At 45.3% G+C, this 27,622-nt stretch overlaps 1 protein-coding gene across 1 annotated transcript in view; it reads left to right on the top strand.

The window, feature by feature from the left end:
* Positions 1–27,066, top strand: part of LOC129343715 (mitochondrial peptide methionine sulfoxide reductase-like) — an 87,077-nt gene extending 60,011 nt beyond the window's left edge. Inside the window, exon 6 of the mRNA XM_055000090.1 lies at positions 25,401–27,066. Within this exon, the coding sequence (XP_054856065.1) occupies positions 25,401–25,571 (171 nt within the window). The 3' untranslated portion in view covers positions 25,572–27,066. The remainder of the gene's footprint in view (positions 1–25,400) is intronic.
* The last annotated feature ends 556 nt before the right edge of the window (positions 27,067–27,622 follow it).

Raw genomic sequence — 27,622 nt, 5'->3', positions numbered from 1 at the left:
AAATGGACTCTGACTATGTGTGGGGTGTTCATCTGTTTATTTATGCCTCTGCTTGTATCTTTCTAATACTCTGTTTCTTAGGTGATTGATTGGGTGCATCAGTAAGGTTGAAGGAAAATAAACAGGAGGGAAAGGTGCAAAACTGCACATGCCCTAGTTCTAGAGTTAATTTTAGAAATTTTCTGCATGAAATCTAGGAAGGCAGAGAGCAGAGTGAGTGAAACCATGAAAAACAGCAGAGCATAACCAGGGAAATTGGGTCATATCAAATCACTGTGAATTGGGACTCTCAGGGCCAAGCGACACATGACGAATGACACTTGAACAGCAAGTGTATTTCTCCCTGTTCACTTGCCCTCCACTCAATCCACTTGCTGTTCAAGTGTCATTCGTCATGTGTAGCTTGGCCCTCAGGTGAGTTGCAAGAGTCCACCCTTTGGATCACGAGCCCCTATAAAGTTGCCATTCCCCCCCCCCTGGTTTTGGAAGGTTAGGCTGTGAGTATGCATGTGTGAAAGGGTGGTGGCTGAAGAGCTTCAGGCTTTCCTAAACAAGCCAGATTGTTTGGATACTTCCAAATTTGGTATTAGGCCTGGTTATGGGAATGAAACAGCCTTGGTTGCCCTCGTGGATGACCTGCGTTGTGAGACAGACAGAGGGTGTGTGACTGTTGATAGTCCTAGACCTCTCAGTAGCTTTTTTTTTTTTTTTTTGAAAAATTTTTATTGGGTTAGAATCCATTATTTCCACATTTACATTCAATTTTCCCCAATTTTTTCATCTCTAACCCCCTCCCTTTCCCCCCCCTTTTTGTTGACTTCCAACAGCTTTCCAACCCTTTGTCCCCTTTCCCTTACTTTTATTAGCTTCCTCTATCTAAAACAAATATATATTCTCCATTATTCTAAGCAGTACATCCTTAACTATTTTTAACATTATATGCCCAAACTGTAAGCCTTTGTTTCCATCTTAGATAAACAATTTATCCCAATTTTTCAATTTCAGGTATTTCTATATATCATAAACCATATAGATCATACATTCGTTTATATCAAACAATTTGACTTATTCTCTATATATATTACTCATTCTATCTTTTTATAATAGTTCTATATATCTCTCCTCACGTAGTCAATCAATTTGACCCATCTATATCTTCAGACATTCAGTTTGGTACAAAACTTGTCAGAAAAAAAAAGAAAATATTGTTAGTTAATCGCTCCTTATATTTAGTCCTTATAATTAATTATTTTCTCTATGTTCTGTTTGTTAACCTATATATATCTATATATATGTCAATCTATTAATCTGACTGCTTATTAATTCACATTTATCTCTTCTCCCCCCGGTAAAGTCTCCCCCCTCTACTTCAATACTTCAGTAGTTCTCAAACTGCCACAGTTTTCCTCCCACCTCCCATTTCTTCTCCAGGTATTGTTTCAGCTTCTCCCAGTCTGTGTTGAACTGCCCTGAGTCCAGATCTCTCAATTTTCTTGTCATCTTGTCCATTTCAGCCATATACAGCAATTTGTAAGTCCAATCTTCAATAGTTGGCACTTCTTGTACTTTCCATTTTTGCGCATACAAAAGTCTAGCTGCTGCTGTCATGTAAAATATCAACGTCCTGTGTTGGGCTGGAGTTCCCTCCATTCCCAAGTTCAGTAGCAGGAGTTCTGGGTTCTTATTAATTTGAAATTGTAAAATTTCACTCATTTCTCTTATTATTTCCCCCCAGTACTGCCTGGCTACCTCACACGACCACCACATATGATAGAGGGAGCCCTCATGCTTCTTACATTTCCAGCATTTATTAGAAGTATTCAAATTCCCTAGCGCAATCTTCTTTGGTGTCATGTACCAACGATAGATCATTTTATAAATGTTCTCTTTGATATTAATACATGTCGTTGTCTTCATTGTAGTTTTCCACAAGTATTCCCATGCCTCCATTGTTATTTCTTTATTAAAGTTTATAGCCCATTTCACCATTTGTGTTTTAACTATTGTCAGACTGTGGCTAATTAAGGCTCTCACTACAGGGTTCCCTTTAGAAGCAAACACAAGTCCATTGTTTGAGAAAGGAAACTTTACTGCAGACAAGGTCCATTATAGTCCACTGTCCTGAATAGGAGACTCAGGATGGTACATGATCATTGTTACCAATGAAGAGCAAGCATAGGATACAGAGTAACAATACCCATCTGGAACAGCCTCCCCCCACAGTTCTCAAAACAACATCTTTCAGTCTTGGGAAGCTGCTCTCCTTCAAGGCCAATGCTTGGTGGAACGGTGTTAGACAAAACAGTCTCCTCCGGTGGGAATGCTGCCTGGGAACTGGTGCACCTGGGGAGAAAGCACTTAAACACTAGAAGCATTAGAAAATGGAGTCAGTACAGTTTAGATATATACTGGACCTGACATTCTGCCCCCCTTAAAACAGATCCCCCCCTGGTTTATATGGGTAGCGAGTATGAAAAGCTTTGGTTAATCTAGGAGCATGAACATGTGCAGAGTTCACCCATTCATCGTAACCAGAATCAAAGTCCTTCCATCTAATGAGGTAAAAAAGCTGATTTCGCTTGAGTTTAGAGTCCAAAATTTGTTGTACCTCATAGTGTATTTGGTCGTCAATTAAAGTTGGAATGGGTGGAGCTTTGATGTGCCATTTGTTGTCGGTGGGAGCTCTCTTTAAAAGGCTGACATGGAACGTATCGTGCACATGGCGCAGATTCTTGGGCAAAGTTACAGCAACAGTCACTTTATTTATTATCTTGCGCACAGGAAAAGGTCCCAGGAATTTCAGAGCGAGTTTGCGGCTTGTCTGAGCTAGTTTCAGGTTTTTTGTGGAAATATACACATGATCTCCGGGTTGTAATTCCCATTCGGCCACACGATGGCGATCTGCGTATTTTTTATAATCCAGTTTGGCTTTTTCAAGGTGTTTCTTAATAAGAGTCCACTGCTGCGCCGCCTCCCCCCACCATGAAGATACATCTGGCAATTTAGAGGAATGGAGAGGGGGTGCGTCCAATGGGAAGGGATTGAAGTGAGTTCCGTATACAATTTTGAATGGGGCCTCTCCCGTTGAAGCGTGTACACTGTTGTTATAGGAGAATTCGGCTAGAGGGAGAAGGTCCACCCAATTATCTTGTTGAAAATTGATGTAGCAACGAAGGAACTGTTCTAATATTTGATTTGTTTTTTCGGATTGCCCGTCGGTTTGTGGGTGGTGGCTTGAACTGATGCCTTGCTCAATATTCAACATTTTCAAAAGCTCCCGCCAGAAGTTGGCAACGAACTGTCCGCCGCGATCCGAAATCACCTTGGACGGAAAAGAATATAATTTTACGATGTATTTTAGAAACAGATCCGCTAGTTTTCGAGCGGAAGGTATAGCAGTACAGGGGATAAAATGAGCTTGTTTGGAGAACAGATCTACCACAACTAAAATACAATTATGTCCTTTTGAAATAGGTAGATCAGTTATAAAGTCCATGGAGATTACTTCCCAGGGCCTGTTCGGCGTTTCCAATGGTTGCAGGAGACCCGGAGGTTTCCCTTTTCTGGTTTTTGTGCTGAGGCAAACAGGGCAGGAACTAACGTATTGGGAAATGTCTTTGCGCATGCCTGGCCACCAGAATTGTCTTTGAATTAGGTGTAAAGTTTTCAGGTACCCATAATGTCCAGCAGTGGGAGCATCGTGACAGCGCTGCAAGACCTCCAGCTTGAGGCTGTCCGGGACATAAAACTTGCTCCCAGCTAGCCAATCCCCTTGTGGGGATTGGGTTAGTTTGTTTCGCGGAGCTTTATCCCCCTCCTTCTCCACTTCAGTTTTAAGTTTCGATTTCCACTCTTGGTTGGCCGGGAGGGGCTGCTTGGCATGGCTGCGAGTAGTCACCACGCCCCCAAGTTGCGTAGGCGAGAAGACCGTGTCGACAGTCTCCGCCCGCTTGCTCTTATGTTGGGGCATGCGCGACAGGGCGTCCGCCAAAAAGTTAGTTTTGCCCGGGAGATAATTTAGAGTGAAGTTGAATTTGGAAAAGAATTCCGCCCACCGCAATTGCTTGGCATTCAGTCTGCGTGGGCTTCGGAGGGCCTCCAAATTTTTATGATCTGTCCAGACCTCGAAAGGGTATCGCGCCCCCTCCAGCCAATGTCTCCAGTTAGTAAGGGCTGTTTTTACTGCAAAGGCCTCCTTCTCCCACACATTCCAATTCCTTTCCGCCTCCGAAAACTTTCTAGACAAGAATGCACAAGGCCGCAATTTCCCATCCTCCCCCTTCTGTAGTAAAACCCCCCCTATCGCCGTATCGCTGGCGTCGACCTGTACTATGAAGGGGGATTGTTCGTTGGGGTGGGAGAGGATGGGTTCCGTTACAAATTGCTTTTTTAGGCATTCGAAGGCCATTTGGCAATCGGGGGTCCATTGTAGTTTGGAAGAGGGTTTTTTAGCTTGGTCCCCTTTATCTTTGGTTTTCAGCAACTCTGTTAAGGGGAGTGTGATTTGGGCGAAATTTGCTATGAAGTCTCTATAGAAGTTGGCAAAACCCAGGAAGGATTGCAGTTCTTTGCGGGTGGTGGGTGTCTGCCAATCTTGGATCGCCTGTATTTTGGCTGGATCCATTTTCAGACCCTCTTGGGAGATACAATACCCGAGGTAAGTGAGTTCGGTTTTATGGAATTCACATTTGGACAACTTGATGGGCAGTTTATTCTTCATCAAGGTGGCTAGGACTTTTTGTACCATTTGAATATGTTCTTCCTCGGTGTCCGAATAAATTAAAACATCATCAAGGTACACCACCACCCCTTTGTACAGAAATTCGTGTAGAACTTCGTTTATCATGGACATGAATACAGACGGGGCTCCCGTCAATCCAAAAGGCATAACTAAGTATTCATATTGTCCGAGGGGCGTATTAAATGCGGTTTTCCACTCATCCCCTGCCTTGATACGAACGTGGAAGTAAGCATCTTTTAGATCTAATTTCGTAAAGATCTTACCTTGGGCCACGACGTTGAGAAGGTCTCGGATGAGCGGTATAGGATAGGCGTTGTTGGTGGATACTGCATTCAGTCCTCGGAAATCCGTGCACAGTCTGAGTCCCCCATCCTTCTTTTTCACGAAGAGGACTGGAGCGGCGTGGGGGCTAGAGGCCGGGCGGATGAACCCTCGTTGGAGGTTGGTGTCGATGAATTTCCGGAGCTCTTCGCGTTCATGGAGACTCATGGGATAGAGTCGTCCTTTGGGCAGTGAGGCTCCGGGTAAAATTTCCACCGCACAGTCCGTTCGTCGGTGCGGGGGTAGAGTATCAGCTTCCTCCTCCGAGAAAGCATTTAGGAAAGGCCAGTACGGTTCGGGTATTTGGTTGACTTCTTCTTGGGTGAGGAGGGCCTTTTCCTTATGAGTTGGATCTTCTCCCCAGTTTTGATTCCAACGGTGATTTTTACAGTTGGCATGACTGAAGGTAATACATCCTTGTGCCCAGTCTATGTAGGGATTGTGATCACATAGCCACTTGCTGCCTAGAATTAACGGGTACTTGGCAGTAGAGCTGATGACAAAGGACCTCTTCTCCCAATGTTGTCCCATGCCTGTGATCACCGGGATGGTTTCAGTTGTGACAGGATTCATGTTGGTACCATCCATTTGTTCAAAGATTACTGGATTTTGTAAATCCCGAGTTGGTAAGACCAGTCCATTGACTAGAGCTGGGGCTATGATGTCTCTCGAGCAGCCCGAGTCAATAAGAGCTTGCACTCGAATGTGCATTTTTCTCTCTGGGTTGATTAGAGTCACTGGCATGAATAAAATGGACCCAGGTGGCCGGTTCCGTGCAGGGACGGCCTTGGGGTGGATCTGTCGTTTGGGCCCTTTTACGACAGATCCATCTCGTTTCCCGACTGGGGACTTTCTGGATTGACTTCTGAAGATGGGGAAGCGGGATCGTATTCCATAACTTCTTCCGCTTCCAGCCCTCTCTCTGAGGCTGGCCTTTGGGAAGCGCCGCGGCCTCTATTCGCTCGTGGAGCTGGAGTCGGGCGTTGGAGCGTAGGAAACGGAGCAAGGGTTGGACGCCGTAATTGAAGCGGAGGTCTTTGCACAGGCCAGTAGGGGCATTGTGCTGCAAAGTGACCAGCCTGTCCGCATTGCAAGCACAGCCCTTGTTGCCATCTAGCATCTCTCGCTCCACGGGTGGCGTAGCCAGCTCCCCGTGCTCCCCTCTGTAAGGTCAATGGTCTTCTTTGTCCCGTTTGTTGTTGTTGTTCAACCAAACGGACTTCTAAAATGCGATTCTCCACTTCGCAAACAAGTTGGATCCAACCTAACAGTGTAGGGGGATTGTCTTGCATGAGGGCTCTGTCCAAAAGTCTCGGGTTAAGTCCTTGTTTGAACAGAATAATTTTTGTGGACTCCTCACACCTAGGGCACTTGGCTGCTAATTGCCGGAATTTTGTGACATAGTCTCTTGCTGACATGCTGCCTTGTTTGATGGCTTGCAATTCTGTTCGGGCCCGGGTTTCTTCTAAGGGGTCTTCATATTGTGCTCGAATAGCATCCACTAACCCCTGGAGAGTATCGAGTTCTGGGGCCCCAACATTGTATAGTCCCACATACCAATCTGCTGCCTTGCCCTGTAAACGAGATCCAAGATGTTCAATTTGGCTAGCCTCACTGCCAAAAAGGTGCCCCCACCGGTTGAAAAACTGTACCACTTGCACCAAGAAAAATCCCAGTTTGGAGGGATCCCCATCGAAGGTGGCTTCCAACTTCACCCAGCCCATCGGGAGTTCTTGTCTCGGAGCAGGCGTTGGGTAGAAGTCCATCGGCAGTCTTAATTGCGCCTGGGGCGCGGGAGGAGGTAACTGGAGCCTTGGTCGGGGCAACGGTGGCGGCTGTACTGGCGGCGGTTGAACCGGCGGTGCCGGCGGAGGTTGCCGTGGTGGAGCTGCCGGGGGTGGTCTCGGTTGGGCCGGAGGCTGCAGTGGTGGGCGAGCAGGTGGCGGCAGTCTTGGCCTGGCTGGTAACACGGGAGGCGTTGGCGGCAGCTGTCGAGGTGGAGGAGGCTGGTGTGGTTGAGTGGAGATCGGCCGCTGATGAGGGGGTTGGAGGTGTCGTAGAGGTGCGGGCCTTCCCGGTTGATTCGGAGGTGGTAAGACGGGCTGGTCCTGGGGCTGCTGCAACGGTATGAGCTGCGGTCGAGGTGAGAGGGGCCGCAGCGGCGAGGGTCGAACGGGTGGGAGGCCGCGCGGGCTTGCCCCTCCAGGCGTTGTTATTCTGGGAAGCAACGGCTGGCCTCGTGGTGCTGGTAGACCGTCTCCCGAAGGTTGCCCGACGGGAACAGTTTCTCGCGGTTGACCAGGGGCTCCCCCCTCGGATGGGGCCGCGGGTGCTCCCGCTTGGTCCGGCCGGACCGTTATAGGAGAAGTATGGGGGGGTATCACCGGTGTATCACTTGACTTTTCCTCCCCTTCCGTAGGCCTCTCAACGGGAGTCTCGTCTGGCGGCACATCCCCTCCCGCGTTAGGAGGTTCGATGGGAGTCTTACCGGGTGGCTCAACCGGGTTAACCCCTCTCGGTGGAATTTCCTGCTGTGTGGGAAGTTCCTTGGGTTGTTCTCCCAATTCGCCAGGATAGGTGCCCCCTTCGCCGGTAGGTGACGACCGCTGCTGAACTTCCTCCATCGGATAGGAGATGACACTTTGGAGGGTAGCTATCTGTATCGCCATCTCTTCAGGGGACAGTCTTTCTCCTGCTCCCATTGCAGAAATTAAATGAATGGCATGAGCCAAACTTTCTTCCATATCCATCAGCTTAGCTTCTAACTGTTGCATTCGACTTGGCCCCGGTTGTTCACTCATGGAACCTTCATTCGTTGCACTCACCGGGGAAAAGGGGCCCCAAGGAGGAGGGTCCCCTTGGACGACTCGCGACCTCGCGGCTAGAATTCCCTTGGCCATACCTGTCACGGCCGAGATGCTGGTATCCACCGCATAGGTGCGACCTTGTATCTGCTCCCAACTTTGTTCAGGGACTTCCGTTGGCTCTTTCCACGGGGCAAGTTCGGAATAATCCCAACTCAGGGCGCCGCGGCGAGACGTGTCCCCCTCCGTTTGCTCGAACGTCCTGTTCCAATATCGCCATGGTTGGCTGCTATCTAGCTCCGGGACGGTTTCTAGGCTTCGGCGCCCGTCCATCGAAACTCGTGGATGGAGTCCACCTGCCCGGCGCTCTCTCGTTTCTCGGGGTCTGGCTCCCCACTCCGACGGGGTGGGTACCAAGATCAAGGGGAGAGCGGTCGCTTTCGGCCTTGCCCCGGGGTCGCCTTCGGTCTCGTCCCGAGTGCTGAGGTCGATGAGAGGCGGGGTGGAAGTGGAAGCTCTGGTTCCGTTCCCGGCTGCTCCCAGCTCCTGGGAGTCTTGGGCTTGTACAGGTTGATTGTCGGGAGACGCATACGGATCGAACAAAGGATCCCTGTCCGGGACAACCTTGGATTCCGCTGGGCCCGACTCAGACATGATTGGTAACAAAATGTCAGACTGTGGCTAATTAAGGCTCTCACTACAGGGTTCCCTTTAGAAGCAAACACAAGTCCATTGTTTGAGAAAGGAAACTTTACTGCAGACAAGGTCCATTATAGTCCACTGTCCTGAATAGGAGACTCAGGATGGTACATGATCATTGTTACTAATGAAGAGCAAGCATAGGATACAGAGTAACAATACCCATCTGGAACAGCCTCCCCCCACAGTTCTCAAAACAACATCTTTCAGTCTTGGGAAGCTGCTCTCCTTCAAGGCCAATGCTTGGTGGAACGGTGTTAGACAAAACAGTCTCCTCCGGTGGGAATGCTGCCTGGGAACTGGTGCACCTGGGGAGAAAGCACTTAAACACTAGAAGCATTAGAAAATGGAGTCAGTACAGTTTAGATATATACTGGACCTGACAACTATCTCATCCTCGGTATACCACTTCAACAGTACTTGGTATACCTTGGATATTCTTTTCTTATCTTCTTTAAGAAGGGTCTGCTCTAGTTCCGAATTCTCTATTCGTATACCTCCCTTTACAGAGTCCGAATTATATAAGTCTCTGATCTGTCTATACTGGAACCAATCGTAGTTAGGTGATAGTTCCTCTTGTGTCTTTATTCTAAGTTTGGATGCTTCAGTTTTAGTTATTTCTTTATACGTTAAACATTGTTGTTCATTATCAACAGCTCTCGGGTCTATCACCTCATATGGAACCACCCACAAAGGGGTTCCTTCTTGTAGATAAATTCTGTACTTCTTCCAGATTATGTATAGACTTCTCCGAACAAAGTGATGCAGGAACATCGAGTTGACCTTTACTTTGTCATGCCATAAATATGCGTGCCATCCAAATATTTTTTTATATCCCTCTAGGGCTAATAGTTTCTTGTTCTTTAATGTCATCCATTCTTTCAACCAAACTAGGCAGATTGCATCATGATAAAGTCTCAGATTGGGCAGTTGCATTCCGCCTCTTTCCTTTGCATCTTGTAAAACTTTCACTTTCACTCGAGGCTTCTTGCCTGCCCAAACAAAATCTGATATTTTCCTCTGCCATTTTTCAAATTGTTTGGAGTCTCTGATGATTGGTATTGTCTGTAGCAAAAACATTACTCTTGGTAACACATTCATCTTAACTGCTGCAATCCTGCCCAACCATGACAAATTCAATCTATTCCATTTAATCAAGTCTCTCTCTATCTGAGTCCATAGTTTTTCATAATTGTTTTTGAATAGATCTATGTTCTTTGCAGTTAATTCGACTCCCAAATATTTCACTTTACTTGTTACTTCACAATCCGTTGTTTCCATTAACAATTGTTGTTTCTGCTTAGTCATATTTTTGCATAATATCTTTGACTTCTTTTTGTTAATGAAGAAACCTGCCAAGTCTCCAAACTCCTTGATCTTATCTATCACTCTTGGCATGTTCTCCAATGGGTCCTCTACAATTAACATTATGTCATCCGCAAATGCTCTGACCTTGTATGAATAGTCCTTTATTTTTATTCCACGAATTTCATCATCTTGACGTATTTGTATCATCAGAATCTCCAATACTAAAATGAACAACAATGGAGATAACGGGCAACCTTGTCTTGTTCCTTTACTTATCGTCAATTTCTTGGTCAATTCATCATTCACCACAATTGCTGCAGTCTGGTCTCTGTAAATTTCCTTAATTGCTCTGATGAATCTTTCTCCCAATTGTAGCTTTTCCATAGTGGCAAACATAAAGTCCCAGTTTAAATTGTCAAACGCTTTTTCAGCGTCAACAAAGAAGAAACCAACCTCTTTGTCACAACGCTTGTCATAATATTCAATAGCATTGATCACTGTCCTTAAGTTGTCTCTTATTTGTCTGTCTGGCAAAAAGCCTGCTTGTTCCTCCTCTATGACTTCCGAGAGCCACCCCTTCAATCTCTCCGCCAATATCTTCGCAAAAATTTTATAGTCATTGTTGAGTAGCGATATAGGTCTATAATTTTTCACATTAGTCAGGTCTTGGCCCTCTTTTGGGATCAATGATATATTCGCTTCACTCCAAGTTTCTGGAATCCTTTGATCCCTTAAAACCCCATTCATCACCTCTTTTAGGAATGGTGCCAGTTCATTAGCCATTGTCTTATAGAATTTAGCCGTAAGTCCATCTGGCCCTGGCGCCTTTCCTAGATTTGCAGATTGTATTGCCTTACTTATTTCCTCGTCAGTTACTTCACTATTCAACTTATTTCTCCAAGCTTCCGAGATTTCTGGAAGTTTGGTTTTCTCCAAATATGACGCTATTGATTCTTTGTTTACTTCTTTTTTATTATACAGCTTAGCGTAAAATTTATAAAAGGCTCTACTAATGGTAGCCTGCTCCAAATACGTTTTGTTATCTTCGCAAATTTTATTTATTATCTTCTTTTCCCTTTTCTTCTTCAATTGCCATGCCAGGTACTTCCCAGGTTTATTAGCACCCTCAAACGCTTTTTGATTCAGTCTTTTGAGATTCCACTCCAATTCTTTATTGCTCATTGCTGTTAGCTGTTCTTGAAGTATTTTAATTTCCTGGTATACCTTCTTTTTCCCTGGTCTCTTTTTCAGCTGTATTTCTTTGGCTTTTATTTTCTCCTCAATCTCTTGTCTTTTCTCCTCTTTCTTCTTTCTTGCTCTACCATTTAAGTCCATTAGTATGCCCCTTACAACCGCCTTGTAAGCATCCCAAACTTTATTGGTTGGTACTTCTTTATTCACGTTGTATTGTATAAAAAACTTTGTCTCTCTTCTCAGTATTTCCATATTCTCTCTTTCCTGTAACAAGTCCTCATTTATTCTCCATGCTTTCCTTTTTCTCTTTTTTCCAAATTTCCACATAATTGGGTTGTGATCTGAGCCTACCATAGGCATTATTTCTACCTCCTTAGTCCATAATGCTAAGTCTTTTGAGGCCCAGATCATATCAATTCTTGATAATGTAGAATGCCTTGCAGAATAAAAAGTAAACTGTCTGCTTTTAGGATATTCTCTCCTCCATACATCTTCAAGAGTCTCTTGTTGAATCAACTCAAAAAAAAGCTTTGGTAATAGTCCTCTTTTCTTTTGTGCCGTTGTAGTCTTTTTGTCTAGTTCCAAGTCTGTCACTCCATTGAAGTCTCCAGCAAGAATTATCTGGTCGTATGCAAGATCGTCTAAATGCTTCCTTAAATCCTCAAAGAAGCTTTCTTTTGCACCGTTAGGTGCATAAAGTCCGACTACCAACACTCTCTTTAAATTCCAAATACATTCCACTGCTACAAATCTAGCTTCCACATCTCTCATAACAAATTTTGGCTGTAGCTCCTCTTTTATGTACAACACCACTCCTCTTTTTTTCTTGTTGGAGGCCGCTACATATTCTTTGCCCAATTTTCCAGATTTTAAATATTTTACATCCTGCTTTCTGATATGGGTCTCTTGCAAACAAACAATGTCACATTTTTGTTTTAGTAGCCAGTGAAAAGTATTTTTCCTCTTATTCGGTGAGTTTAGTCCATTTACATTCCAAGATAATACTTTACACTCCATACTCATGATCTTGTTGGTAAGTCTTTTTCATTGTCCTTAATAAATCGCTCCATCTCTCGCTCAGATCTGATGCGTTTTTTGGCCCCTCCAAACTCAAAGGACACTCCTTCCGGTAGCTCCCATCTGTACCTGATCTTCATGTCCTTCAAAATCTGAATTAGCACTTTATATTTTTTCCGGTCCAGTAACACTGATCTGGGCAGTTCCTTCATTATAATAATCGTCTTGCCATCAATCTCCAATGGATCTTGAAACTGTTTTGTCACAATCCTCTCTTTCATATTTCGTGTTGTAAACTGCACAATCACATCTCTTGGTAGTTTCCTCTGGGTTGCTATTCTCGAATTCACACGGTATGCCACATCTAGGATAGCCACAACTTCCTCCTCCTCCTTCCCCAGGTACTCAGCCAACACCTCAGTCATCTGTTCTTGCGCTGACTTTCCTTCCACTTCTGGCAAGCCACGAAAACGTAGCTGCTTCTCCATATGTTTAGTTTCTGCAACTGACATTCTCCCCTTCACCAATCTCATCTCTGTTTGTTGCGTGTCTGCTAAATTCTCCATCGCGTCTTCTACTGTTTTAACTCTCTGCTGCGTTCCTTGTAATTCACTTCGTATTGTTTCCATACCTTTTTTCACTTCTGACAGCTCCGATTTTACTGTCTGTGTAACCTCTTTAACCTCTTTTATCAGCTCCAATTTCGTGTCCTTAAGTTCTTTAATCATATCTAAAAGTTTTTTGTCCAGGTTTTTATCCAGGTTTTCTATTGCCGATTGCCACTCTTTTTTTGACATCGTGGGGCTTGCTTTAGCTCGCTCCCACGAATCCGCTCTCTTCCTTAACTCCGTGGCGTAAAATTTAACGTTTTTCTATTTTAAATGTCCCGGTCTTCTTATAGAAATTAAATTTTAAAGAGTCCAAAATGTCGGGCGTCTTTTCTCTATGGTTTCTCTATGATTTTGTAATCCAAGATGGCCTACTTCCTCTTCCGCTGAAGCCGCGACCCTTCCCCTTTCAAAAATGGCGATTCCCTACTTCCTGCCTTCCAGCAAGGGCCGCTTCTCTCCAGCCACTCTATTGTTATTACGCACTTCCTGTCTCCCGTCTTCCCACAGCAGATCTCGCGATGGTGTCTTTTTCTCACAGCTCCAAAGCCACAGGTATTCAAAACAATAGTCCCATTTCTTTAATAACTTCTTTAAACTTAGTCTCTTTTTAAATTCGATTCCTGCCGAGTCTTCCCCTCCTTTTCATTAGTCTGTTGCAGTTTAAAAATCTACTTTTTTTCCTCTCTGTTTTTATCAATCTGTCCCGTCTCAGAAGATAATGATCTTTACCTTCTCTTCACTTTTCTCGGGTTATAATCGCTGTTTCGATTTTAAGTTCTCCTCTCAGCTTCTTCCCCCAATCGATGCTTGGGTATGTAGGTCTTATGCCAGCCGAATTGGCCCCAAAACTGCCGCAGAGATTATAGCCGACCCGTCGCAAGGTGGGACCTCAAGGATCGGGGGGAGACTCGTTGTGTAGAGCCCCCCCTCGTCCGAGATCTAGCTCACCCTAGGGTCTTGAGCGTTCTTTGCCTGCTCCCCGCCTGAGAGCAGTCGGCCGCGGGCTATTTTCACCCCGCCGGCCGGTTAAAACGGCAGTCCGGTCAGCTCCGCAAGTGGAGCTGCGTCAGACCTCCATGGATCCCAAACAGGAAGTCAACCTCTCAGTAGCTTTTGATACCATCAATCATGGTATACTTCTGGACCGCCTTTCCGGGCTGTGATTGAGAGGCAGCATTTTGTGGGTGTTCCAGTCCTTCCTGGAAGGTAGGTTTCAGAAGGTGGTGCTGGAGAACTGTTGCTCAACCCTTTGGGGATCCTGCTGGGTTCCATCTTGTTCTCTATACATTTACTGGTGAGGCCATCAGGAGATTTGGGCTGGGCTGTCCAGCAATATGCAGATGACGCCCAGCTCTATCTCGCACTTGCCGCTGATCTCATGAAGGCTAAAAAAAACCCTGAACTGGTGACCGGAGGCAGCTTTGGAGTGGATGCAGGATAATAAATGGACCCTTAATCCCAACAAAATGGAGATGAAGGCCTCACCTGGGATTTAAGGTGTCACGTGTTCTGGGTGGGGTTGTGCTGTCCTTGAAGGACAACTCTGTAGTTTGGTGGTGATCTTGGGGTCCCAGGCCTACTGCTGGATGGCAGCTGTGTCCTGGAGTGCTTTTTAGAGCTTTGACTGGTTAGCCTCCTGCAGCCTTTCCCGCGCAGAAAAGATCTGGCCACTGTGGTACATGCCTTGGTGACATCTAGATTAGATTAGATTACTGCAATGTGCTCTACATGGGGCTGCCCTCAAGAAGTGTTTGGTGCAGAATGCTGCAGCCAAGATACTGACTGGAGAGGGTTGTAAGGACCATATCCCTCCAGACTTGGCTCATCTGCACTGGCACAATTTGTGTCCAGGCACAATTCAAGATGCTGGTGCTGACCTTTAAAACCCTATATGGTTTGGGACCAATATACCTGAAGGACCGCCTACTCCCTTATGAACCCACCTGACCTCTGTGGTCATCTTTGGGGTCCCTGCTTCAGGTACCCCCACCTTTAGAGCCTAGGCAGGCAGAAACCTGAGAAAGAGCCTTCATAGTAGCACCAAGACACTGGAAATTTCTCCCCACAGAAATATTTGCCTGTCTTCTTCTGTTGCCATCTTCTGCCAGCAGGCGAAGATTTTTTTGTTTCCCTTGGCATTCCCTCAATTATCCCTCCTCCCTCCCTGCAGCTGAACTTTTATTTTTATCTTTTGTATTCATTATACGCTCTGGTTTTATTTTAATGATGTATTTGTGTGCTGGTTTTAATACGGGATTTTAATAGATATGTTTTAATTTGTTAGCTGCCTTGGCTAACAATTTGTTAGCCGCTATGAGGGTGGAAAGGCAGGCTTAAAACCTTGTCAGTAAAACAAAAATAAATGTGTGGAGAGCACTTGTCTCTTTTGGCACGCACACGGCATGGAGTGGAAAGACAGCAGGGTGAGGTTACTTGGTGGCAGACAGGATTTCTTCTTACCATGAGCAGGTTCAGAGATTGTCTCTTCTTTTTGCCAGGTAGATCGAGCTGTGTTAGTCTGGAGAAGTGTATCTGAAGAAGTGCACTGTGGCTCACAAAAGCTCATATCCTACCACACATTTTGATAGTCTTATAGGTGCTGCTGGACTCTTGCTCTTTTCTCCTGCCAGGTGACTTTGCTGTCACTTCTGATGCCCTGTGCTTGCAGGCCAGTGGGTTTTCTCCTGCTACCTGGTGGATTAAAGGGCTGGTATTGGTCCTAGATCTGGAATCAGCATACTAGCAGTGGCCTGCCCTAGCGAGATCATATATGCCAGGTTTCTTCAACAAAGGAATTAAATCTACTCGTACTCGCATGAGCTGTCTCCTAAGTGACTCTATAGGAATTCCCTTTCCCAGTCTGTTGACCTGCTAAGGGCTGCTTCTCGGTTGTGTTTTCCACTGAAGAGAGCTGCTTCATCATATGTTTTGCAGGCCACCCCGTGCATCTGTAAGGGCTTCTAAATGTTGACGGTCTGCATTCAGTCATTCAGTCATAAGGGGCCTACTCCCCTAGCATTCAGCTGGAATACCTCCTCTTGTCACCTTTGAGGAGTTATCTCTGGCTCTGGGGCAGAGTTGCTGAGATCAGAATCCATTTCTGTCCCCAGAACTCGGATGACATGTCCCACAGCAACTCGCTGGCAGGCCTGCTTCCAATGGCCCATTAGACATGCAAAGATATTCCCTCCAGGGAGAAAATATTCAATCGCCTCCATCCCAGAGGGCAGGGGGGACAGCATGCTGCCTCTAGGAGCAATCTGTTATTCATATATTCTGTTCCTCTGCGGAGCCTTTATACTAGGCCGGCGCTTGCTCTGTGCTCCCTGGAGAGGGCCCCAAGAGCTTAGCTCATCCCCGGCCTGCCTGTGGCTGAAGAAATATCTTGGCATTTATTAATAGTTCCAAGGGGAGCTTAGCCTCCTTGCAGGCCAGAACCACCTGGGATCCATTCTCGTAGCTCAAAGGCATTGTCTTGTTCCAGACGCATTCTGAGCACCAGAGTGGAACACAAGCTAAAAAGAGTACTGGGCTAGGGGGGCACCTTCCGTCCAAGCCCCAGGTTCACATTTGCATCCCAAAGTGGAATCTGTGAAATTTGGAGTATTTCTTCCACCTGTAACTGAAAACTTTAGGTATTTGGAGGATGTTCGTATGATGGCACACAGATTAAGCAAGCCACTGCCAGAGGCACCGTATCTCTCCCCTTCCCATCATCTTCTCTGCCCTGAACCAGACCATTAGTCTATCAGTGTCAGCAGTGTCTATTCTGATGGGCGGCAGTTCTCCAGGGCCACAGGTCAAGGTCCTTCATGTCACTTCCTACCTGATAATTTTGACAGGAGGTCCTGGGCACTGAACTTGGGACCTTGTGATGCATAGCAGGTGCTCTGCCACTGAGCCACAGCCTGTATCCTTGGCTTTCCAGATCCAGGCAATCAAACATAATGGCTTACTCTCATCTTTCTTTGGACACCAGATAGTCAAAAGAAGAGCCATGAGAAGGTTGGAGCTTGGCCGCCATTTTGAATTCCTTGAAACAGACATTTGTGGACAAAGGGGTTGCCATTCTAGAGGAGCTTTCTTCACCCACTGCACAATAAAAACAAGAGTAAATCAGCAACGGGAGAACTCCCACCCTTCAGAAGTCCAAGCAGGTGCTCTGCAATGATGCTCTGTATCAGCCCGTCTTCAATCCACATCAGATAGCTAAAGACAGCCCCAAAGAATTCTGACCTGTTTTCTTAAAGAATGGAAGAGATAAGACCAAGCGAGCCTTGCAGGGGTTCTGTGATCACGGTACCACTACCGAGGAGACCCTGTCATATAAGGCCACCTGCTGTGGTTCACAGAGTGGAACCTCTCCAGATGACCCGAGTATTCAAGCAAGCTCATGTTGAAGAAACTAGTCCTGTGCACTGTGCCATTTTCAATAGTAGACTGTGCTAAGGCGCCTACTGACAGCTACCTTTGTTGGGAAGATTCCCTCTGGCTCCAAACTTGACCTGCTGGCTTTGTTTATCCTTACCTGCACATAGAATGTGCTGTGGGGTGCCAAGCCTCATCTCCCTACCTCTACCATGTTTGAAAAGATGTTGCTCTGCACCAAGAGTGCTGCTTCCCAAATCTAACTCAGGGCCAAACTACACGTGACGAATGACACTTGAACGGCAAGTGTATTCCTCCCTGTTCACTTGCCCTCCACTTGCTCTCCACCGAATCCACTTGCTGTTCAAGTGTCATTCGTCACGTGTAGCTTGGCCCTCACTGTAAGGCCTGTGGTGGGCTGCTCCGGACACACCGCCCATCATGCCTGATGCCTCAGGGTGCGACCTATTGCAAGCAGCCTGCCCTATCCCTGTTCAGGTATGGCCTAACCAGTCAAAGATCAGGCCTATTTATTTTAACTTACCTTTTCTAGTTATATCACAAAGCAAGCTAATCAGGTGAACCCCAAAGATTCCTGCTTGGTCCTGCAACTGACAACCAGCTAATCCCGCAATGTCCTCCAGGAGGGTGGGTGAGTCAGCAGCCGGTGGCAAAAGCCTGCTTGAAAGGGTTAAGGCTTACATATACAGCCCCTCATTGCTCCTCATATTAGCTGACCACTTTTGGCATCCCACCGATGTGGCCTCATCCCTCACTTGAAAAGAAAGTGGCAGGGAAAACAAATCCCCAGAACTATGACGGAACAACCTCCCCAGGGAGATGTGCCTAGCCTTTGGATCTTTAGGAGGCAGCTACTCAATTTGACTGATAGATTATGAGGTTTTTAAATGTATTTTTATGTCTGTTATAAGCTGCCTTGAGTGCCGTGAGGTAGAAAGGCAGCTCCTAAATGTGTTAAATAAGTAAATAATGCCATAAATGCATCTTTTCAGGTTTGTAGACAGATCTATCTTGTCTGTTCATGGCTCCAGTATCTGGATTTAAGCATCCACAGATTTGGCCACATCGAGAATTAGATATATCAGTGATATACCATATACAATGGCATAGGCTACAATCCTGTTCTCTTTCTTCTTTCTCCTGGAACAAGAGAATCTCTTTTGGGTGGTCTCCACACCGATCCATCCTTGGCCTCCACATTCGTATCTCTAGAAGACAGCTACCTGGGTTTATTTTCTTTTTCCTTCCTTCCTTGCAATTCTCAATACTTTAAGCAACATAAACTAGGGGCTGTTTTGACTGGTGAAATAGCTCTGGAGTAAGGGTCAAACCCTTCTTCCTCCAGTCCTGCGCTGCTGATCCCTATTGGATCTTCCAGTAGCTGTTTTTGAAGTCGAAAACCCAGTTGTGGAACTCCCGACATTACAGGACATCCAGACATCTTTCTTATCCCAGCTCCCTGAGATGCTTTTTAAACCAGGAGACACCAGAACCGGCACTCTCTGCAGTCAAAGCTTGGGTTCTCCTCCTGAATTATGACCCCTCTCCATTTTTTCCATGTACCGAGAACCACTTCTCCTTATTCAGGATAGAAAGTAGATGACCTGTACCAAAGTTGGTTTCCCTTTCTATTCTAGTGATGCTGACCTACTTATCAAAGGGTGTGGTTGTGGTTGTTTTTGGTAGCAGGCAGCCCAGTTGGACGGGGCGTATCCCTCTTGCTCTGGGGTCTGGAGCACTTGCAGTTTATCTCACTGAATTTTTGGTTAATCCCATCCACACTTTTCCTGCTGATGGAGAGTTTAAACCACCTTTTGGATTTGTGACCCAGTATGTAGGAGCCCTATTTTGAGTGAACATGCATACAATCGATTTTTCTTTATGTATGCATCGAGTAATTCTCAAGTGACATTCAACACATGTGCAGCTGAACATGTGATTGAAACCACACATTTATCCAGGTACTGTTCCCTGGTTTCAGTTATGCCTTTCTTATAAACATACGAACATGCATGCAAGATATGCTTGCATTCATCGTAATGTGAACAGAGCTATAGACTACTGTATTGCAAGCACATGCGCGCGCACACACACACAGACTTCCGCTGCTCTTTTGCTGTGGTGGCTCTTCTGCCGGTGCCAGGCCCAGCTGGGTTCCAGTTAATTAACTGTGTTGTCTTATCGGCTCTCTTGCACGCGCTATCCATGCTGCATGTGAATTAACTCTGCTGCCGATAAGCCTCATTGTTCCTAGCCCTAGAGAACCACATGCCTTCTCTTTCACCCTCCCCTTCCCCCCCCCCATGCGCAATCCCGTTTTGTTGGCTGGAAAACCTCTGGAGCTGGCAGTTCCTTTGAAGTGGGCAGCATTGTTAATTGCATTTAAAGAGAAGGCTGAAAAGCCCAGCGTCTTTCTCCCCACCCCCTATACATTCTCAGATAAAACCCTCACCTTCCTTTAAGCCAATCACCTGCCTCCTTTTCCTACCTTTACTTCCCTAGGTAAAAGCCACAAGCCATGGCGGAACGTGTTTATCATTCTCCGTAACTATTTCTGCAATGAAATATAATTATTTCGCCATTGATGAAGGTAATGCAAACAGATGAAAAGAATTGGCAGTGACCACTATACATGTCAGTTTTTGGTGTATGCCTCAAGCTTTTGATCTGATGTCGTCGGCTTGCGGTGTATGATTAGTCAAGAGAACCGGCACGGTATTGTGGTTTGCTTGCCAGATTTGGGTCGGCAAGACCCAGGTTTGAATACCGACTCCACCATGGAAGCTCCCCTTGGTGACCTTGACCCAGTTTCTCTTTCTCAGCCTAACCTCTAGTTCACATGCTGGTTGTTGTAAGGATAAACTGGAGGAGGGGAGAACAGTGTTGTAGGTTGCTTTGTGTCCTCATTGGGATGAAAAACTGGGCATCTAAATATCTAAATAAAACGTCATTTTAATGATAACAGTAATAATTTAAATATTTAATTTACTAAATCATTTATAGCCCAGGGCAGGCTTCAAGATGGCTTAAACCAGTTCAAAAAATGAAAGGGCCCAACAAGGAAATCAACCTACCCTTCTTCATTAACTTCTCTAATTTCCATTGAAAGCTATCTACTAGTGGTTATCACCATATCCTGTAGCAGTGAGTTCCACAGATTAATGATGTGTCACATGAAGAAGTATGTCCTGACTCTCCTGCCCATCAGCTTCATCAGGTGCCCTTCCCCCTGTTGAACTGTTTTGAGAGAGGAAAAAAAGTGCTCTCTCTCTCTCTCTCTCTCTCTCTCTCACACACACACACACACTCTCTCTCGCTGCATTTTTGCTCCACCGTGTATTGTTTTATAAACCTCTAGCATGTTAATCAGCCTGGTGCACTCTTTGGTTCTATATTTCTTTCCTTCTGGAATCCCAGAAGATCACCGTTCATTTCCTTGACATCCTTTAGGGTAAGGAAGTAACAGTTAACAGCAACAAAAAAAGAAGCTAAATGGGAATCTTGGTAGCCCCCGTGTGGTCATTTTGGGGCACTTCATTCCTTGCTATTTGTGAAAGGTAAAGTGTGCCTTTGAGTCGCTGCTGACTGATGCCAACCCTATGAAGTTTCACCGTATGGCTTTTCAAGGCAAGAGATGAGCAAACGTGTTTGCCATGGCCGTCCTCTGCATAACAGCCCCTGTCTTCCTTGAGGGTCTCCCATCTAAGCACGGATCCTGCTTAGCTTACAAGCTGTGATGAGATCAGACTGGTCTGAGCTATTAGGGCAGTTCTGTTATGATGTCAGTATTAGAGGCTGCCCTCCTCCCCAAAGAGGCCTGCAAGCCTCTTTGGCGTGTGGTTTTGGTTCTTGAATGAGCACAGTGTGTGCAATGGGGAAAAGTTCTAGGTGTACAAAAAACAATGGGAGTTGATTTCATAATGCATGCCAATGTATGTAAGTAAGTGTTGATTTGTTTTAGAGATTTGTACTCTGTCTTTTCATTCCTAAGAATATGCAAGGTGTCTCCCTAAATAATAATAACATCCATCTACTAAAATAAGGCCTGAGATATTCTGTAAAATGAGTTTTAAAACATTGCCAGGAAACACCGTTAAAACATCTGTATTGGAAATGGAAGTTTCCGTTGAAAACAACGTTCATCACACTAAGGAGAGTATAACAGCTATTGAAATAACAGGACTAGATGGGAGCTGCACATCTACACAGCATCTCACGTGCGCATGGAAGTTCAACTGAGATCCAGGGAGATTTACCAGCCAACTGGTAAATTCAAAATCAGTCGAAACCAACTTGATCCTTTTTGCTTTTCTTGGAGTACCAAAAAGATCACATGCAATACAATGAAGTGGTAGAATGCCAAAGTGTCGGAGTGCACTGTGCCACTTCCATAGGTAGTGGATGCCCTTTTTGAACCTCCCCCCCTGTAAAACAACAACAACACCAAAACCCCTGTGGATCAGAAATTAACACACCCATCCTACTGAAATGTCTCAAAGATGTCTTTGGTGTATACTTTTTAAAAAAACAAACAAACAGCTTGGCTGGGCATTTGAAGGAAAGGTCAAGTATATTGGTTAACGTCACTTATTCTGCCTTTGATAGGCTTCAAGAAGAAAAGGGGATTCTCTCCAGGAAACTGTTGGCCTCAGTTCTTGATGAATGGCAATCTTCCTCTGCTTCTGAAATCCCCGCACTGATGGCTTGCTTTTTTCTGTTTTCCCTGTCATAAGGACTTGAAACTTTCTTTGTTTTATTTAAACTTTACATATTTAGGTTGTTATTTATTTAGCACCATCCATGTGTCTAGCACTTAACAGCATGCAAGAGGTCTCTGCCCCAGTTTAAATGTTAACATCAGGGGGGAAGGAGGGGGGATATCTAGGAGAAACTTGGAAATGTCCCGCTTGGAGAAGTCATGTGAAGAGTCATCCAGCAGCAGAATCGGGTGCCTAGGGGTGCGGTGGGTACCCCCTCATTGGCAGTCTTCAGGGAGCAGCTGGACGAATACTTGTCTGGGATGCTTTAAGCTGTTCCTGCATTGGGTAGGGGGGTTGGACTAGATGATCTGTAAGGCCCCTTTCTGCTCTGATTCTATACCCTCATTTCATTTACATGTGCTTTGGGTTAGTTTCAGTAGAAAAGGGGGGTTGTGCCCTTCCAAATACTACATTCTGGTATCCAGTACCATACCATGACCTGGATAGCCCAGGTGAGCCTGATCTCATCAGAAGCTAAACAGGGTCGGCCTCAGTTAGTAATTGGATGGGAAACCTCCAATGAAGAGCAGGGCTGCAGAGGCAGGCAATGGCAAACCACCTCTGTTAGTCTCTCTCTCTTTTTTTAATATATAAAGAATTTTATTTAAAAGAAAGAAAGTATAGTAAAGTAAGTGCATAATAAGAAAATTATACAAATTCTAGATTAGACATTAAATTAAAACTTACTCAATCATGTATAAACAATAAGTATGTGAACAGTACATATAGAGTGGCTTTGGTAATTAAACAATTCAGATAAACAAAAATCTGATATATCTCTAAGCCTGGAGACATTATATTTCTCTTTCCCTCTCCTTTCCTCTACTTAGCATATTTTAATTATGTGAACTTCCATATCATTTATTTTCTGCCTAGGTCAGGGCTTTTTTTCAGCGGGAACGTGGTGGAATGGAGTTCTGGCACCTCTTAAAAATGGTCACATGGCTGGTGGTCCCGCCCCCTGATCTCCAAACAGAGGGGAGTTTAGATTGCCCTCCACACTGCCAAGCGGTGCGGACGGCAATCTAAACTCTCCTCTGTCTGGAGATCAGGGGGCAGGGCCACCAGCCATGTGACCATTTTTGCGTAGGGCAATTTAAACTTTAACCCCCCCCCTTGTTCCAGCTGACCCAAAGTGATGTCATTGTGCAGTCTTGAGTTCCACCACCTCTTTTCCATGAAAAAAAAGCCCTGGCCTAAGTAATAAAAAATGTCCTTCCATTTTTCCCAGAATTCAGTTATCGATCTTTTATGTAAATAGGTAGTCCGTTTGGCCATTGAGGCATGTTCATAAATCCTATCTCTCCACTCTGAGAGCCCAGGACAAGTATCTGCTTTCCATTTTGCTGCGAATAGTACTCTCGCTGCCGTCACCATGTAACGGAAAAGATCTCCTTGTTCTTTTCTCACATTAATTGGTAAACCAGTTCTGTTAGTCTCTTGCCATGAAAACCCCACCAGGGGTCGCCATAAGTCAGCTATGACTTGAGGGCACTCTCCACCCCATCCAATACCAAACTTCCAGTACTGGCTGGCTGCCATAGAAGATGAACATTCCAGGAGGACCATTACATTTTTGTCCCATTTTTCCTTCACAGAACTCTGGATGGGAAACACCCTGTTAGGATCTGGCTTAAGATTACTCAATGAATTTTATGGCTGAGTGGAGACTTGAACTCAAGTCTTTCCAGTCGTAGTCTGACACTCTAACCACTGTTATGGAGAATCATAACCCCTGTTACAGAGCTGTGGAGCCATTACTTTAAAGCAATGCATTAACTATTGAATCACTAGGCTGTGTGAAGCATGATCTGGTGGTCTGCTGCTCCTACGTGCCAGGCATTCCTCCCACCATTCCCTTAACTGCTGGTATATCAATATAATGCACACATGTATATTCTGACAAAGTTATTTACAGGGCTTTTTTTCAGGGGGAACGTGGGGGAACAGAGTTCCGGAACCTCTTGAAAATGGTCACATGGCTGGTGGCCCCGCCCCCTGATCTCCAGACAGTCTAGATTGAGAGGGCAATCTAAACTCTCCTCTGTCTGGAGATCAGGGGGCGGGACCACCAGCCATGTGACCATTTTCTCTGAGGGCAACCCACTGAGTTCCACCACCTCTTTTCCCAGAAAAAAAGCCCTGGTTATTTGTATCCTGGGGTCATTTCGTAGAAAAAGCGTTGGAGAAACTCATAGCATAACGGATTTGCATATGCCACACCCCTTGACATCACCAGAAGTGTGTCATTGGCATAACTGATTTTCATATGCCACACCCCCTGACATCACCTATCGTGGCTGTTTTGGACCCAATCCTGGCCATTCAGGGCCGAAATTGGGCCCAAAATGGCAAAAAGGGGCTGAAAATGGCTGAAAAGGGACCCCAAATGGTCAGGATCGGGCCACTGCTCAGTGGGAGAGTGATCCACCACCCATCCGAGGCCCAATCTTGGCCGTTTCTGCCCCAATCCATGCTGAAACGGGTCCCAAACGGGTCCCATGCTGAAACGGGTCACACATGTCAGGTGGCGGAGCCACCTGACATGTGACCTCTTTGAGGAACTGCCAGAACTGCATTCCTGCGCGTTCCCCCTCGAAATGAGCTCTGTTTGTATCTTTTACCGACTGTTAACTGGCTCTTCCACAACAGTGGGCAAGCTGTCCATATTTCCGTCAGTTCCACGTATACAAATTGCTACTGGGGGTTTTCAAGCAGGGACTGCCACTTCATCTATTTACAGGCAAAGCCCTTCTTTCCTGGGTGACTGCTTTTTGCAGCTGTTGAAGAGTGGTCAACTCTTTTAAGAACTTTGCATAAATTAGTCTGGTTATTCTTGAACTGATTGCATAAACAATCGCAAAAATACAGAAAACACTAGCGTATGTGAATGAGCTTATAAACAAAAGGCAAATACGCCATCCCTTCCTTTAAGCATCTCCTTCAAGATAAAATACAATTTCTAAAATCCTTACTGCTCTTTTGCAGAAAAGATAAGTTAGTCTCACCACACCCCAGACTTGAGAAATTTGGGATATGGCTATCTTTATCTTTTTCATATCTTATATAGACACAATTATGTGAGTCTCACATGATTTTGTTATACCTTCTAATTTGTTTTCTCTAAAGAGTTGATTTAAGACACCTCTGAGCATCCCAGAGAATAATTGCTGCAAATTCTATTCCACTTGTTCTGGGATTTATTCTGGGCATAAAGGCATTTATTAATGTTATCCTTCAAAGCTGAACACTGTAAGTTAGCGACAACAGTGAAAAATGCATGTTTGCAGATGTACAGAAGGACCTAAAAGCAAACTCTCAGGCTTACTGTGTCAAAAAACCTAAAATCCACAATGCCTGCTGGCTCACCAGTGACTAGGGTGAACTTTTCCATCCTAAGCAGAGTTACATGCTTCTAAGTCCAATGATATATATGTACTGAGACAAGTGCAACTCTGAGCAGGACTCTGCTGTTGATTGGGTTTGGTACTCACTCATGTCTTTCACCTACTTATCTGACCTACTTGTCTCTCTTAATTTTGTCATACTGTGGCAGGAGCTGGCTAGGAAGTTACTGGGACCGATCACCACTGAGATCCGGCAGGCTGGCGCTTTCTACTATGCTGAAGATTACCACCAGCAGTACCTACACAAAATCCCAGATGGCTATTGTGGCTTAAAAGGCACTGGCATTGCTTGTCCCGCTGCTAATGGAGAAGAGCCCTAAGGGGAGCCTTCCTGGGAGCCATGGCAATTGGTACCCAGATGTGGTCACCATGGAAACTGAAGCAGCCAAGCATCCTCTTTTAATTCAACAGTAATTAAACATGTATGGCCTTTGTTTCCATCTTTAAGACTCTGAGATCACAGGGGGAGTGGGTGGCCCACTGAAAGACCTTCTTCTACATTTGGCACATGATGCAGCATGTGAGATGGTTTCCATACACAGCTGCTGGTGATGTGTGGAATTCCATAGAATGTGTCAAAGGCATGTTTCTGGTAGATCCCCTGTTCTGGTTCAGTTTTGACGTATAGGAAGCTGGAACCAGGTGAGGTCCTACATCTTTTGGTGTGTTTGGAATAGAGTATGGTTCATTTGCCCTTCCCACCATTGCGTGTTTTACCTATGCCATTGTGACTGGTGGAAAAGCTGCCCAGAAATATGTCAAGTTTCCTTAGGACCTCCTGGAGTGTTTCCACCTCTCTGGTTTGTGTTAAAAGCCGAGATTATTTTTTCTCTGTCCACCACATCTTCTGGAATATTCGGAGTATGCCAGGCGAGTTGCTTCCAAGCATGGGCCAATCTCTCTGCTGCCTCCTTCTCTACTTCCACTGTGACAAAATGACTCCCATCACAAACAAAATGACTTCTTCACACACTCTTGGATATATTACAAAGGTTTTAATTACATCATTTCACTTTTTAATGCATATGACTTAGAATGAATGCTGATTTTTCAAACTTGAAATTGTAATACAGGACCCTGTTGGTTAGGAAATAACTGCAACCAGGTAGGGAGGCCCCTTTTAAAATCAAAGGAAAAGAGAGATAGTTAAGGAGATGTAGTTGGGGGTATGTCAGTTAAGGGGTGTACTGAAGCTGATATTTACGAAGTCCTGAAATTGTTATGGGTAGGAAGGGGGGAAAGGTGACTTGCCTTGCTGGAGATCTCCGTTAGACCAAGGGTTCCCTAGAAAGCATCCTGGTAATAAGCTGCCACCACTCTGGTGTCTCCTGAGAACATCTAGACCAACCCTCTCAGTTCTAGCATAATAACAAAGTAACAGGGTGAAAACCCTGGAAAATACCTTACAGCAAACTATGTAGCGCCCAGGTGATCTGGCACACTGGAAGAGATTCCAAGAAATATCCTGGAGAAATGTACTAAGAAAGCCAAAAATGTCTTTATGGAAAGAAGATTTATTATAGCAAAAAAGGGGAAATGGTGGGTGGGTTCAGAAAGGGGTAGGAAAGGGGACAAAATACTCAGGGCAGAGCAACCGTTAAAGGATACTACTGGACATAAATAGTTACCGTTTACAGTAAGGGCATGTTAGCGTATCAGGGCGGCCGAGAAGGATGTATGAAGAAGCTTGCATGTTAACTTTAGAATCAACCCACTAAATTTGCTAAAAATAGTTTTGAATACAAGTTTTTAATACACATTTGGATATTTTCCATATGATGGATATGCTTCATAATAAATTGTTTTTTAATTACACTAGTTAAGAGTATTGTGTTAACCTCCCTCACCTATTACATGCAGACTTGGGAACTGGACAGCAATCGATTTGCCCCTGAACAGACCTCACAACATGCTTCAGTGAATCTGAACTTAACGTGGGAAGACGGGCCTTGCGAAGCAAAGTTCTAAGTGGTGGCGTCGGAAGTCAAAGTTGGAGCTGAAGCAGCAGCACCTGGCCCCACTGTCTCAGGGTCAGGCAGCAGCAGCACAACCACTCCCACTAACTAGCCCCCCCCCCATTTCTTTGCAGGCATGCGATTGAACCCCTAGCTCAGCACCTGCACAGGAAGGCAACAAGAGTTTTTCCCCTGCCTGCTCCTCTGTGCTGCCGTGGATTCCCCCCTCCTCCACTTGAAGCCAGCTGGGTGACCTTGGGTCAGCTGTAGCTCTTTCAGAGCTCTCTCAACCCCACCCACCTCACAGGGTGATTGTTGTGGGGATAGCATACTTTGTAGACCGCTCTGAGTGCGTGTTAAGTTGTCCTGAAGGGCGGTATATAAAGCGAATGTTGTTTTTGTGATGATGATGATTG

The sequence above is a fragment of the Eublepharis macularius genome, chromosome 15 (assembly GCF_028583425.1).
Source record: "Eublepharis macularius isolate TG4126 chromosome 15, MPM_Emac_v1.0, whole genome shotgun sequence".
In the NCBI taxonomy this organism is placed as follows: domain Eukaryota; kingdom Metazoa; phylum Chordata; class Lepidosauria; order Squamata; family Eublepharidae; genus Eublepharis; species Eublepharis macularius.
Note: the sequence above shows the minus strand (reverse complement) of the source record. Positions and strands in the feature narration are given on the sequence as shown.